At 43.9% G+C, this 15168-nt stretch overlaps 1 protein-coding gene across 1 annotated transcript in view; it reads left to right on the top strand.

The window, feature by feature from the left end:
• The window catches only part of LOC104536996 (tomoregulin-2-like), a gene marked incomplete at its 5' end in the record, with an annotated part of 53732 nt that extends 42321 nt beyond the window's left edge, over positions 1-11411 (top strand). The window contains 4 exons of the mRNA XM_010179759.1: positions 3575-3698; positions 5239-5397; positions 10294-10380; positions 10785-11411. Coding sequence (XP_010178061.1) covers positions 3575-3698; positions 5239-5397; positions 10294-10380; positions 10785-10881 — 467 coding nt within the window. The remainder of the gene's footprint in view (positions 1-3574; positions 3699-5238; positions 5398-10293; positions 10381-10784) is intronic.
• Positions 11412-15168: the final 3757 nt, after the last annotated feature.

Consider the following 15168-nt stretch of genomic DNA (forward strand, 5'->3'; position numbering starts at 1 on the left):
AGGAATTACATTTGTCCAGAGAAAGGAGAGACTGACCCATTCCATCCAAGTTTTATCTTTAAGCTTTACAGCGTCTGTCTCAATTTCTAGGCATCACAAAAAGGCACAAATCTGTCTTTTTGCTGTAAATAAAACTTTCACGTATAGTTGCCAATAACAGTGCAGCAGGTCTAATGTTTGAAGAGGAGCTACTGACTTTAACATTACTGAAATTTGACTAACTTTGAATTTGGTCTTTGTCATTGCCTTCCAAACACTGATCTGCTGTGCTTGGGAAAATAGCAGGTAACTTTGTATTCAAGCTTTGCTCCCTGCAGGTGTAAGGTTGGTGTGGTAGAGGGGCTCTTTAGTTTAGTGATACTGTAGTCTGATTAGTGCTGATGGCCTCCAGTACTGAATTTATAAAGAATCCAAAATTACAATAAGGGGAGGATGTCTTCATTTAGTTAATTTAGTTTTGCTTTTTTGAACTTTGTACAGTTCTTATTTGATTCATAATTGAAACATGGTTTTTATTCATATCGTCTCTTTTTAGAAATGATTTATAGTTCTTGTTTCATAGTGATGTAAAGCCTGTGATCCATTCATGACAGTATCTCATTGATGGCTGGATTACTGAAAAGAGTTCAGCTTCTTTAGGAATGAGAGCATTCAGTTTTAACATGAAGGAACTTCTAAAGCACATCTTGCATCTCTGTTTTGAATCTGAAAATATGTTTTGTGTAATGAGAAAAACAGCCTGTTCTGAGGCAGGGGAATTATTCTGAGTAAATTCAAAATGTGCTGGAAGAGGAGGGGAACTTCTTTATCTGAAGTAAACGATGGTTTCATTGTGCTTTCATTTCACCTTTCGAATGACCAAAATGGCAGATCAAACTAAATACAAGGTTTTCCCTCCTCTCTGCCTTTACGTTCAACCCCTAACTCTTTTAGAAGAGTCATCAGCCAAAATGAGGGACCACAGACAATTCGTGTCTAAGTTTTGTGGTTTCTTCCAAGCCAGATGACAAGTGTTCCCGTATGAACTGTTTATCCTATAAGCTGCTGGCAAGGCTTGGGCCATCTCATTTTTGAATCAGTAAAGCATTTTTCATCATAACATTACACATAGAGGTGTGATTACAAGTTCTGCAGGATCCTAGATTTACTTTAAAGTGTGCTAGAGACCTATTTAAAGAAAACATGGTTTCTACCCATGTCACTGCAGAAGGAGGAAAAATCATTCCTCTTTTTACCAGCCCTGCAGCCTGCACGTAGTGAGAGCATCTGCGAGTCTGGGAGAGGTCCTGGTCCCCCTCTCAAGTCTTAGCAGATTAGTCTGTCCTGAAAGTAACAGTTTCCCTCACCATCTTGAAGCGTGCCTTTAAAAAAAGTAACCAAATGGTATCCTACCATTTTAGCAACACTGCTGGCTCATCTGACAGAGGAGGGATTCTCACACTGGTTGGCGTTGGTGCACAGAGATCGCAGAGATATCTTGGTACCTGAGAAGGAAGGATGAGAGATACCCACACAAACACACACACGTGCAGAGCAGTCTCCTGTTCTTCAGAAAGGAACCAAACTTCCTCTTGATAACAGAAGATTTTAAGGAAATAGCATAATGTTTTCCACAATAGAAAAAAGTGTGTGTTAATAAGGATGCCGTATTTCTTGCTGCAGTTTCCTGGACAGAAATATACTTGAATGTGGACCATAGCAGAGGTCCAGCACACCCATACACCATCGGACATGGTGCATAGATGATCACTACATGAGTATGGAGTCCAACAATTCCTGAACACATCGGGATCTGTGTGTGTGCAGGCCATTGATAGCTGGCACATCACACTTTTTATTTTTTTCCAGTTCTGGGAGGATTTCCAGATGGGAAAAAGGAACATATATGTAGTACTGGTGGGATGATAACTCTATATATATTTCACATGCTGGTAGCCAGTGTCTCACCTGTGATAGGTAACCAAAAATGTTTAGCATCAGAGCAAATGGACCTTCTGCTCCCACCTCTTTCCAGTAGCAGAAATTCCTGGGCAAGCTCTCAATAAGGTTATGTCATGCCTATAACGTGCCTCCTGTCAGCCCGTCCTGGCTCTGCCATCCCAGGTGTCAACCCCAAGCCAGGAATCGTCACCACATGGTGATACCTGCTTCTGCACTGCGTTGTCATTAGCCCCTGTGGCAGCCTCGCACTGATATCCCAGTGTAAGCAGGGAACCAGGAGAGGCAGACAGGTCTGTGTGCAACATATGTGCATTTAAAAAGATGCAATAATGGTCTATAGTGCAGGGGTCCTGAAAGTGCTAATGATGAAAAAGGAGTTAATGCTGTTTACAGGGATGTAGAAGTTGCCCTGTCATTGTCATTTGCTGGGAGCTTGTCCTCGCCTGTTTTAACATAAGGACAATAAAAGCAACTTTATTAGTGCAAGTTGTTAGAGACTTAAAATTCTCCTTGGACAGCAGCAATAGGAAATAAATTCATTATGAGAATATGAATCTTGGATCTGCCGCACACACTTCTCCCAAAGGTGGGATAACACCTAAGCATACCTACTGCTGGCACGACTGGCTTGGAGGCAGAACAACAAATTGCAGTTGTTTCATAATACTGAGGGACTTCCTTTGGAGGATACAAATGCTTCAGCTTCTTTGTGTGCAAACTACATTTCCTCAGACATCTACCATGAGATTTTTTTTTCCTTCTGTTTTTAATTAATTGTGGCTAGATGATACTATCACAGAAAAAGGATTTTTACCATTTGAGATATCATAAGTATTGGTTAAATGGAAGAATTTGACAAAATTACCCAGATTAATTAACACCTTGGTGGCCTACAAAATTCGGGTGAATTTATTGCAAGTAACACTCTGCATTTCAGCCCATGTAAACGTTGAGCACATACCTGTTTCAAAACTACACAAAGCCTCCATTTTCCTGCCTACGTGGAAGGAAGTATTTGCCATGATTTGCAGTCTCAGTAACTATTTAATAGCTGCAGAGGTAGCAGAGAAAATCAAACCAGTTCAAAGATACCAGTGCAGTGGGACGGGGAGGAGGCCAGCAGGCTCTGGGGCATGGGTGTGCAGCACCGATTATAAACTTCAGTGCTGGACGCCTGCTCCTCTCCTTCAGCCATAAAATTATCTTTCTGAATATGTTGTACTGAATGACCAAATATACTGTAATGGTATGTTACCTGCAAATGTCCAGAGTCTTGTTCCTAGGCTAGCCTGGGTGTGAGGAGACAGTCCGTAGAGGATAACAGAAATGATCAGGCATTTTTCATGTGCTGTTCTGTAATCAGTGTTTGAATAGTCAAATTATTTTTTCTATTGTCTCATTTTCTGTAACTTGAAAGGAATTAGATATGTAAAAGAATGACATAAAACCTTGCAAAGCTTTGCATCTACATTAGCCTGCCTGTTTCAAGGTGCAAACTCTTGCTCTTGCTTCCTGTAAACATCTTTTACATCTCGTTCTTCTGATTTTCCTTTCTTTTATACACTGAGTTCTTTCCATTGTTTCACCTTATCCTCCATTGTCAGGTTAATGTTTCCTTCACCTGTGTTCACAGAGAATGCAAATAAACTGGAAGAAAGTGCAAGAGGGATCTACATCCCTTGTCCAGAGCATTACAATGGCTTCTGCATGCATGGCAAGTGTGAGCACTCCACTAACATGCTGGAACCGTCTTGCAGGTAACCCTTCTCCTAACAAGGAGGAAAGGCTACACACGTGAAAATACTGACTTACAGAAACAATTCGTCTAGATAAACTATGGAAAATAATGGTAACTGTGGCCCTTTGTGCTACAAAATCCATTAGACTTGAATTATTCAACAAAGTCCTCATTTTATGTAGCAAAAGTGTATTGAGTTATGCACAATGTTAATTGATTGTAAAAGCATTCAGTAACCTTTGGTTATATTTAGATATTTTTTAAAAAGCACTCCACAAAGTGTGCAGACAGCTCCTAGGTAGCCTCCGCAGTCTGAAGGTGAGGAGTGCCACCAGGGATATGTCCCTGCTGTGGCAGAAGTGATGCTCGCTGGGCAGCAAGCTGGGGTGACGGTGGCTCCTTTGCGTGTGAGGTGGCTTTGGAGGAGGTTAGGGTAGGGGGGCAGGCGAGTAATGGTGAAAGCATGTGTTTGTGCAGCAAATGCCTCCCTGCAGAAGCAGCTTTATAACTTCTGAAGTCCAACAAGCAGCCTGGTGGCAAAGGAAAGGACAATTACGCATGAAGCAGCATTTTCATGAGACATTGGACTGGGAGAGAAAAGATATGGACCAGACTTCTCCCTCAGGGCAGAACGTCAAGACATCTTCTCCCAGCTCCCACAGACAGTCAGGGCATGTATTGCTCTTTGCAGCTGCTGCATTTTAGGTTCTCCATTCAGCTGGAAAATGTCCTTTTCCTTAGCCGCTGGCTGCTGTGAGAGTGCAGGAGAGGAAAAGGGTGGAAGCTTAAGGTTTAACCCATCAGGGTTAGTACCCCACTAACACTTCTGAGAAGAGCCCAGACAATCCAGCTCAGTCTCATGGTTGCTGCTGCCATTGGCCTGAATTTTCTCATCTTTCTGCTTGGGCTTTTTAGGGAAAACAGGGCAGGAGCTAAAATGGGAAAACCACTGTTCCCCAAAATCACAGAGGGCAGATGTCAGGCTGCAGGATGGGAACTGGTGATCAGCACAGCAGGCAGCGTTGGGGTGGATGGTTGCAGCATCAACAGAGGGCTTTTTATAGCAACCAGACAAAATGTAAATGATGTATCCACTTGCAGGAACATCTAATCACATTTCATATGGAGCTTGGTTGATTGCTTATCACCTCCTTAGGGCTAATCTGCATAAGGAGCCACAACTAGATGGCTTTTCACCCTCCCCCACCTCCTCAAAGTAAGGGAGAAATCTAAAATATGTTGTACAAGGTACTAAATGGATTATCATCATGACGTGCAAGTAGTTCCACTTGATGCTAGACAAGTCCTAGTCCTCTAGGCACCTCCTGGCATTATCGCAGTGTCATTCGCTCTTGCAGACCTTGGTGATGCTGAGGACCTGAAGTATTCCCTCTGAGAGGTCCAATGAGGCACCAGTGCTCTTTCTGGGGAGCCCATCCTGCAATAAAACACATAAGCTTCTGCTTAGGCCACAGATTATTTTTTTTTGTTAAGGTTTGGGTTTTTTTGCATTCTTCAAAAGCAGCAGGTATAACTGGAAAAAATACTTCTTGTTTCAGATGTGATGCCGGCTATACTGGACAACACTGTGAAAAAAAGGACTACAGCGTTTTATATGTGGTTCCAGGTCCAGTACGATTTCAGTATGTCTTAATAGCAGCTGTGATTGGAACCATCCAGATTGCTATCATCTGTGTTGTAGTCCTCTGTATTACAAGGTCAGTATCTCTGATTCTTTGCAATAGAAAAAGAAAGGACTATTGTTTTTCGTACTTTGTGCACTGATTATACAGATTTCTGCAGTGACACTACTGATAACAAATGCTGCTTAATGCACCAACAGACACAAGATATCGCCTGGTCCAGCCAGCCAGTGCTGCTTCATTATTATAACTGAACTTCTACTTCCATCTTAATCAAACTCAGGTAGTGACAGTGCCTACAGCAAATGAAGTTTCCTATTTTGTATTCAGATGCTTGGACAAATATTGTTCATATAAATAAGGGGAATGTAAATACAGCAGCTGGATCAACACTTAATAAAACTAATCATATCTCCATCTGGATTCCTCAAGGGCCCATTCCCTTAGTCCTAATCAGGCAAAGCATACAAACTTTTAAGCCTGTTTGCGATCCCATTGATTAAATGATTTCATTAGGCTGGTATACATGTTCAAAGGTACTGCACATGTTTAAGGTTTTCACTAGATGGTGGCACACCAAGCCATATCTGATTTACTTATTTTTTCTTTAATGAGAAGGGAAGGGTGGTTTGAATGGAAATGACAGCCCCAGGATAGTTCAGAATGAGAGGGGTAAAGGGGAACCTCCTATAACTGCTGCTCCACTTCCCCACTGAACTATGTTACTGTCTCTGGGAGGGTTTGAGGTAAGTTCTGAACTTCAGGCATCTTCAGGCTTCTCTCAGAAATCAGGAGGTTAAATTAATTCAGCCACAAACACTGATAATCTTTCTTTTAGAATTGTACTTAAAAAAAAATAAAGCCAGTTATCATACCTCTGTAGAAAATAAAATCTCTAATATATTTCAGTCTCTGTGTTGCACTACCTGGCTGGAAGACAAGTGTAGCATTTGTTCCTGGGGAAAAAAAAATCATAAATCCTTCTCTGACCTAAAGGCATAAAACAAAACCATCTGATGAAACGTAGCTACTTTTTTGGCCAAGCTGAGTCCATCAACTCAACAGTAAATGTCGAATGAGGTAATAGATTATATTGTGGTGATATTCACAGAAGTAATTCAAACAACCAAAAATGTGGTAAGAAAAAGCAGAAGGTGTAGTAACTGATAATGGAACAAATGCTCTGTATCATTTTATCAAGTGACTCTTAGTTTTGTCACCTTCACACAGTGACGCAGAGTACTTTATACTGAAGAATTAAAGACAGCGTGCTCTGAGTGATCTGGTACTGTAATGCAAATTACCCATCACACTGTTTTCACACATAGATGATACCTTTTCCCACACACTTTGTAACCAAGTTAATTTATGATCTTTTGACTTTTTTCTGTAATGCATGTAATTACTGCAGAGCATCCTCCATCCCAGCATAATGATTCGAGATACATTTGCAAGAGTGTACTCTTAAGTGGCCTAAGAGAAATCCACATGACAAGAGAGTGCTGTGGCAGCATATGCATAAGTAATTGAGGTTTTGAAGTTATCTGTTTTGCAGAACCTGACTGTACTGGTTTGAACTCCACGCACCCTGAACTCTTGAAAGTGCTAAAACCACCCTGCCACGTTCTTGGGAGAAAGAAGGGAAACTTCATTCACTCAGAGGCCGCTACGGCCAAATTCTTTGCTGCTTATTTCAGTGCAACTTCACCTAATTAAATTATCAAATGGGTTTGGTGTGTTGCGTCCAAACCCTGCATTCGAGCCACATAAGGCTACCAGTGAAATCTTTTAGCTATCATTACTGTTGTTGCTTTTCAAATCACACCTGCACAGTGATGCAAACCTGCAGGGTGTCCTCCATTGCAGGAAGGCTCTGAGCAGTTCCCAGGCACTTCTAGGGCCATCACTGTACAGACACTTTAATCTGAACAAATGAGCTGTGCTGCTGACAGGGGCGGTCTGCCCTTGCCCCTTCCCCGGGCACTTGGTGCTACCAGTGTTCTTGTGCCACCATTAGCATTTCTGCAGCCACACAAAGAACCCAGTAGGGATGGATTCAGCAGAAAACACAACCAACAGAACTGGTGAGTTGTTTTCAAGTGGCTCAATTCCTTGAGGAGCTTGGCTGCCTGGCTGCTCATCACGAGTGCCAGCAATGGGAATAAGCGACTGGGGTGGAGGAGTAGGGGACCAGAGGCCAAGAGATACGGAGGGAAGGAGGTAGAACAGAGGCACAGTCCCTGTGCCCAAGGACTTTTAGCTCAGAGGTAAGGCAAAAGAGAAGCAATGATAAAAGTGAAGAAGGATGGTAAATAATATAGGTATGGCCTAGTGTCGTAATGATTCTCAGCAGTTTTCTTTACCGCTTTGCATTTTTAGTGCTTCCCTGATGTTTAGTCACAGCAGCTTATTTATGTGAAGAAATAACTTGATTAAAAATGAATGCATAATGTGTTTTACCTGCTATGAATCACATTGTGAGTAACTCAAGCTTACGAGCAAGCTTCAATGGAGGGAGGGCAGGCAGCCTGTGCTCCAGTAACTAGTTTACATTGATATAACTGCTGTGTTCACAAATGAATGCATCCCCACACACAGAGCGCTACAAAGAACTTTTGATTAAAGAGTTAAGGAGCAAGGAAAAGCTGTCACTCAATTTTAGCAGATGATTAAGTCTAAAAGCTGGTTAAATGCTAATGCCCCTCTTAGGAAACCCAGATGCCCTCCCAGGCTTCCATCAATTGGTAGTGTAGTGTATTATGCAATTAAAACATGGGCATTTTTGGTTCAAAGATGCTTTTTCATCATCTTAATTGGAGTAATCTCTACATTTGAATCAATTTTTCCTGACCTTGGACTGACTCTATAGACATGGTCAGTGCTGGTTTTGGGAAAGCGCCTGTGAGATGCTCGTCTCCTTGTTTCCAGCTGAAGCAGTCAGTATCCATCTGGAATGCATGGCTCCATCCCCGGGGACTGCTGACCATCCTGGTCATCCCCCAGCCACCCAGTTCCTCTGTGTGTCCTACAGAACCAGCCTGTTTGTGCCCACTGTGGTGTTGGTGCTGCCTCCCATGGAGCGCTGTGAGGTTGTGCGGTGCAATCTCTGGCTGAATGGGCGGGAGAGGCCACTCAGGGACAGTCAAGGCTGGGAGGCTGTCAGCATGCACAGGACACGTGGCTCAGTGAATCAGCCCAGTGTTTTGCTAACAACAGCTCCCTGACTCACTCAGAAAGTTTGATCGCCTTTTTAGGAACACGCGGTGAATAGTGAGTTTGTCATAAAAATCGCAAACCAGCTAAAGTCTGCATTAGTTTCATAATGAAAGCTCTGCCGTGACCTCCGAGAGTGCTAGAGACGAAGGCTTATTTTTCCTGGAGTAATGATAGCAGCCTACTTTACTGCTTCCAAGAAAGGAACAAGGCAAAATATAGCGCACAGCCATACAGTTTCTCATGAGGGGGTGGTCCCGTTGGCTTAAAAGTGAGGCCAGTCAGGACAATCTGACCCATATTTTGTCAGACACTTATATAATTGTATTTCAGCATTTGAAAAAGCTTCATAACTCCTTATGCTCTTGTTTAGCCTTTCAGTTGGCACCACAAAACTATAGCATCACCTCCATTCAACAGGGAAAAAACAAACTGGCCTTTTTGATTTTTAGGGGTCAGTAAAAACTTATTTCACTCTATTTTGCTGTTAGTTATTTGACCCAGAGCTGAAGGCAAGGGCTTTGAGCTCTCACTACTGAGAGGGTGGGCTCTCACAAGCACATCGGGTTTCACAAGGTGCTGCTGAAAGCCTCCTTAGAACAGAAAAACAAGTTAGCCCAATACAAAGGTATTTTTAAAATGTGTCAGTGTGGTCTGGACTATCATGGCCTTCTGTCATGCCACTCCAAACGGGTGTTTCAGTCTTCCTTGTGTCACTGCTCATGCAGACAGCAGAAAGGGACAAGCCCAGGCTAAAAACTCATACTGGGCTTCAGCTGAAGGAAGAGGACAAATACATGGCCAAATTAGGAAGAGCTGCTTCTTCCTCCTGTGCAAAATGTTAACTAGGTCACCCTGGATAAAGGACCATTTTATTGCTGGTTGTTTCTAGCTCACCCATTTTCCTACTGGTACCACAAATGGAAACAGGACGAGCATTTTTCGAGGTTATTGGTTACTCTGCTGTGGTTCTGCTGGCCTAGCAATTCCTGCCATAACCCCCTTGGCTTTCAGCTGCTTAGAACTTCCTGCAGCCTCCACCTGAGGCTACACTTCTCCATGCTTTCTGGTGCCTTTCGATGGGAGGAAACCAGAAAAACGTTATTATCTTCCCATTAGTGGGAAACACTTCATAGCATCCTGATAGCCGACGCTGCTGCAGGTAAAACGTTGAAGCATGCCCTTGCTGAGGAGCACTGTGAGGTCCTGAGGCAGAAGAGATTTGCTTTTGCAGCCATCCAAAGGAAAATAAGATTTGGGTCTTTCCAGTGCAATTGCTTTCTGCGCTAAGCCAAGCAGCTGTGTGAGGAGCGCAGTGCGGTGCAGACGCCCGTAAGTAAAGTAGCTGCTTGCTAATGACCTGAGCATGGAGCATTTCCATGGAGACTAATAGGGATTGGGGACGCTTAGCTCCTCGGAAAGGCAACCCCCGCATCCACTTTGTAAATACTTCACAGACCCGGTGAGCGTGAGACCGTCCTAAACCTTCCACCTGCGCCTTGCTGAAAATAAATCTGTTATTTAAAGATGAGAGATGCGGAGCAGTTGGGGCTGTCACAACACAGCAGTCACCTCTGCTCACCAGTAAGGAGCAGGAATCTTTAACCTTCCCTTGCCATATTTTTGTTTTCAGTATGTTTTGTGGGGTTTTGGGGGCCAGAGGATCCCTCTCTTGCCTTCACGTGCCCCGCTGCCTGCACCGCGTCTCAAGCAGCCGCGTTATTAAGAGCCGTGTATTCTCACAACTCTCTTTTCCAGGAAATGTCCCAGGAGCAACAGAATCCACAGACAGAAGCAAAACACAGGGCACTACAGTTCAGACAACACAACAAGAGCATCGACAAGGTTAATTTAAAGAGCGCATGTTTCCACAATGGCAAAACTAACTGCAGAGAGCTTGGACTACAAAATACAGTATTATAGACAAAAGATTAAGACAAGATCTACACATGTTGCCTTGCATTTGTGGTAATCTACACCAATGAGAACATGTACTACAGCTATATTTGATTATGTATGGATATATTTGAAATAGTATACATTGTCTTGATGTTTTTCTGTAATGTAAATAAACTATTTATATCACACAATATAGTTTTTTCTTTTTCATGTATTTGTTATATATAATAAATACTCAGTGATGAGAAAAAAATTGCCTTTCTTAAATTTGCTGTATCTCATAGCTGTGTATAGTCTTGGGATATTGTATATGGACACTAACAGATTTCTTTTTTTTTTTCTTTTTCCAGTTCTAGTGGCAATTTTGAGTCTACTGAACTCAGTAGTAGGGTTTTGAGTTGGTCCAAGATGAGCGACAATTATGGATGTGGGAAAGGTGAAGAATAATTTAACCTACATTGAGGAGGGATAAAATATTTCAGATCCGGAGTCAACTACATTTCATCAGATGCCTTCTCCCATAACATCTCTCTTTACTCTCCCATAGCTTAGGAAGTCTTTGCCTTCTAAATTAAATCCTAACTGAAGGGGAAATGGAAATTCTCAGTAACCACAATGGGGGTGTTGGGGGTAATGTTTCAATCTGGGAGGGAATTAGGTGTCTGTCAAGGTGAACCCTACGAGAATCTCCAACTCTGGTCACTGGAGTGAGTGAAAATTGCTTCTTACTGTTGATTGAAAATTATTAGGTTAAAAAAGTTAATAACATAATAACAGCCGAAATGCCAGCACCATTTGTACCTCATGAACATGCTGATATAATTTATTTTTTCAAAGAGAAGGTGAAAACCACTCAGAAAATACCTTATGAATAACTTTATGGGTGACCCTACTCCATTAAATGTAATGAACTCAAATGTTGGCTATATCTCAGGAAAATAAGGGCATGTGTTTTGTCACATCCACATGATGGACAAGATGCAAAGTTATTTCCATGGTGGCTGAAACTCTCCAAAACACATTCTTTTGAGAAGCTAATATTACTCTAGTTTGTGCTATGAATTTTGAAGACAAGAGTGAGACTGAAGGGCAGAGTGCGGTAACTCCACTCCTGCTGGATAACATCCACTCCAGTAGTTGACTACAGGAGTACCAGTCGCACTAAATAACATAATTGTTAACTGAAAAAACCCCTGTAACTGTATGCGTTGTGCTGCTCCTTTCCAAAGAGCCTTTGCCTAGGCAGAAATTGCCCACGACAAGACTTAGGTGTATTTCTCACTGTCATCACCACATAAGAAATTGCATTTGGGTCGGAATCAGGTCTGGGGTTACCTGGGATGATGGCTCATGAGTGTGTTTCCAGTTCCTGCTTCAGCATCGGTCTGACCACTCACAACAGTTGCCACCAACCCCACCAGTGACAGACCGCCCTGATCTGGCCTTCAGACACGGGTGAAGCAATACTTCTACTCTAACACGGCTTTTGGTCGTTCGCCCCCCAGCCTGCTTTAAAGTGAATCCATTGCATGATGTTCACACGGTCTCAGTTTTTGTCTTGTTCTGGGTTTCTTGGCTTTTTAAAGGTAATAAAAGGCAATTGGCAAGAGATGATTCCAGGCACCTGGTCTGTGCTGATTGATGGGAGTGGGAGTGCGGTGCTTTTGCAGATGATGGCGTGTGGCAGCTCTCCGGTGCTGGGCTACTGGCCTTGCAGGGACCATCTGCTTCCTGGAGTGGTGGTCTGGGGCGAAGGAGAGGAGGAGGGGGACTGTACAGCCGCTCCCTGCTCCTCAGCCCTCGCCCCTAGCTCTCCAATCACCAAGGCTTGTTTTCACATCAGAAGAAGGGTGATGGTGCTGGGTAGGAGTGCGCAGCAGGGAGGCAGCGAGCAGGTGGGATCCTGGCCCACTGGACCACAGGGACATTCCCATGCTCACACCCACTGTAAAATACTCTTCTTTGTCTCCAGCCTTGCTGGTTTTGTCTCCCACACACAAGCTTAGCAGGGGTGGTATTGACATGGAGGGCCACCTGGGCACAGCAGCGCTGGGCTGCACAAGTTTGGTGGCACAAGATGCCTTCTAGGGAGACTTTGCAAACTCTGTTAATTAAACTGATACCTAAGTGGCATTATAACACCCCTCTTCACATCCCTCCATCAGCTAAACACGATGCAGCAATGGCAGTGTGTGCCTCCGAGGAGCACTTCAGTGTGAGGTTGAGGATTAGGTTGGCAAATGTAGCTCTACCCTGCAGCCACCCCACTGCGCTTTGTGCTTTCTGAGTGAGATGTTGGGAGTCTAAAAAGTGTCAAAAGCACAAATTTTGAGCCAAATCCAAATGTCAGTTCCCCCACTGGGACTATCAGATCTGGATTGTTTATTTCAGTCACATTAGATACAGAAGTCAAATGTTAACACATACACGCCACCATGTAGCCATAGCAATAAACCTAATTAAAAAAAGGCAAGGCTTGGCCTGGCCTAAAATAGCATGGCATCGCTTAGAAGTGAAAATAGGAGTCTGACACAATATCTCTCATCTTCCCAAAGTTATTTGCCTTGCTTTTAGCATGCAACACCACATTTAATCCCTAAACAGCCTGCCTTTGCGAGGTGTTATTTGCTGCATCCCCAGCTGCAGTGCCTGCCACAAAGCCTTCACACCTCTGAAAACAAGGCCAGTGTTTAAGTACCTGCTGCAGACTGGAGGGCAGAGAGGGGAAAGTGATTCTGGTTTTAATGCACAGAGGGCAGGTCCCACCGAACATGACACCTCTTTAGTTCTTTGAAACTTAACCTTCAACATGCTTGTATGGGCACACAGACTGAAAATGATAGCGTCTTGGGGTTGTGCATACAGAAATGCAGATTTCTAAAGAAAATATTTGCAGAATTAATACCAAATGCAGCAGCAAATCTGGAGATGTGGATTTGGGGGTTGCTTTTTTCTTTTTCTGAAGGGACTGGAAATTATATTTGTCAGAGCCAAACCCTGACCAGAACTCGAGATGTGGAAATGTTTATGCAGTTCAACACCACAAAATGAAAGAAGGTGGGCTGGGCGCATAAGGACCTGACCAGGTGAAGCGGTGGGTGGGGATGGTGCCAGGTGCAGAGGCAGAGCCCAGCTCCTCCACCCAGACCTCATGTGGAGCAGTGAGGATGTGTTGCCGTTTGTCTGCTTCTCAACACACTCTTACACCAGGAGCAAGGCCTCTTGCGATAACAATGGGTGTGGGCTTGCTCCTTATTGGGGAAGGGGAGGGGAGTTAGGCTGTTATTTTGGCTCTTTCATAGTCGTGGCACTGTGGCATCTGTAAAGAACCTCAAATACCAGCACACTCTTACTTTACAAACCACAGGAGAGAAGACATAGCTGTACAAGACCAGTAATTACACGACCAGGGCACTTGCTTAGGGGCAACACGTGCCACTGATGTCACAAGAGCCTGTGGTCACTTGCCAGCCTGGCTGTTGTTTTACCAAGATCAAATCACTTGGCAAAAATAGGTAAAAAATAGGACTGCTGGCACACCCGCTCCTCAAGGTTTTTCCTCTCAGCCTGCAACATTTTTGGAGCAAGAAGCTGTGTGCTTATTTTGTATGTGATGCATTTAACACAACACCATCCTGACCTCACTCTTGAAAAATAAAGCTGGGCGCTGTCAGCACTGAGTGCTGGTGAGTAGAGCTCGCTCACCCTCCCCAGCCTGGGGTGTTCCAGTGATGTTCAAGGTCCCCCACTCCCAGTGCCATCAAATGCAGGTGAACAAGCCTGTTCCCAGCCCATAAAGGAGCCGACTGTACAGGTCCTATACAGCCTGACTGCAGCAGGAAGGTGACACACGACTCTTGCCTTCTCCCAACCCAAATTCTGCACTACAGGACAGGCACAGCTTCCACACCTTTCCATCATGATGTTTTCTCTTAAAATAAAGTCTGATCAGATGTTCATTATCATTCTCTTTCATCCAACAATTGTAAGACAGGATTTACAGAATTTTACCATTACAAGAATATTCTTATTATTAAAAGGAGGCCGGATATCCTATTCTAGTGGCTTTAGTTTCCTGCCTCTGCACACTGAGGAGCTGTGATCACCTCAGATGAAAAGACATTGGGGCAGTTTATCCTTGTTGCTGTAGCCATCAGTGTCTCCCCTCCCCAGGCAGCAAGAAACCAGCTCAGCTTTGCAGATGTTTACTGGGTGCCAGCCCAGAGGGTCGTGTGCTGAGGGCAGGGACGCTTGCATGTGCCTGTGTATGTAGGTATGTACATACGTCCTAGACACAGGTTAACTGAGGGGGCGGGGGGACGTGGGCAGAAGGTGGGCGCTGTGTATCTCTGCCTCCGATTTCTAGAAGCAGCTCTCAAAAAAAATAAGCCTCATCTTCAAAGAGCTCTCTAAAGCTTCTTTGAAAACAAAATGATTAAAGGCTATCTTCCCTCTCATCCAACATCAGACACAGCTCGCGCCGCATCCTTGCTTTCACCCCTTATTATGCATGCAGCTTTTTCCGCAGCTCCCAGTTTTGCGTTGGGATGGAAGTTACAACCCCGAATTAAAAGCAAAGTTCATTACAGCACATCAAAGTAGGCACTGTGCCTCGGCCAGGCCTGCTGCTTCTTTTATTTATAGGTGCGTGGCTGGGCCGGTGTGGGGGGTTTGGTTGCAAAGTATTTACAGACATCAGCCCCCCCAGGCTTGTAAGGCAAGCTGAGGCAGGAA

Source organism: Mesitornis unicolor, unplaced genomic scaffold, assembly GCF_000695765.1.
Source record: "Mesitornis unicolor isolate BGI_N332 unplaced genomic scaffold, ASM69576v1 scaffold1640, whole genome shotgun sequence".
Taxonomy (NCBI): Eukaryota; Metazoa; Chordata; class Aves; order Mesitornithiformes; family Mesitornithidae; genus Mesitornis; species Mesitornis unicolor.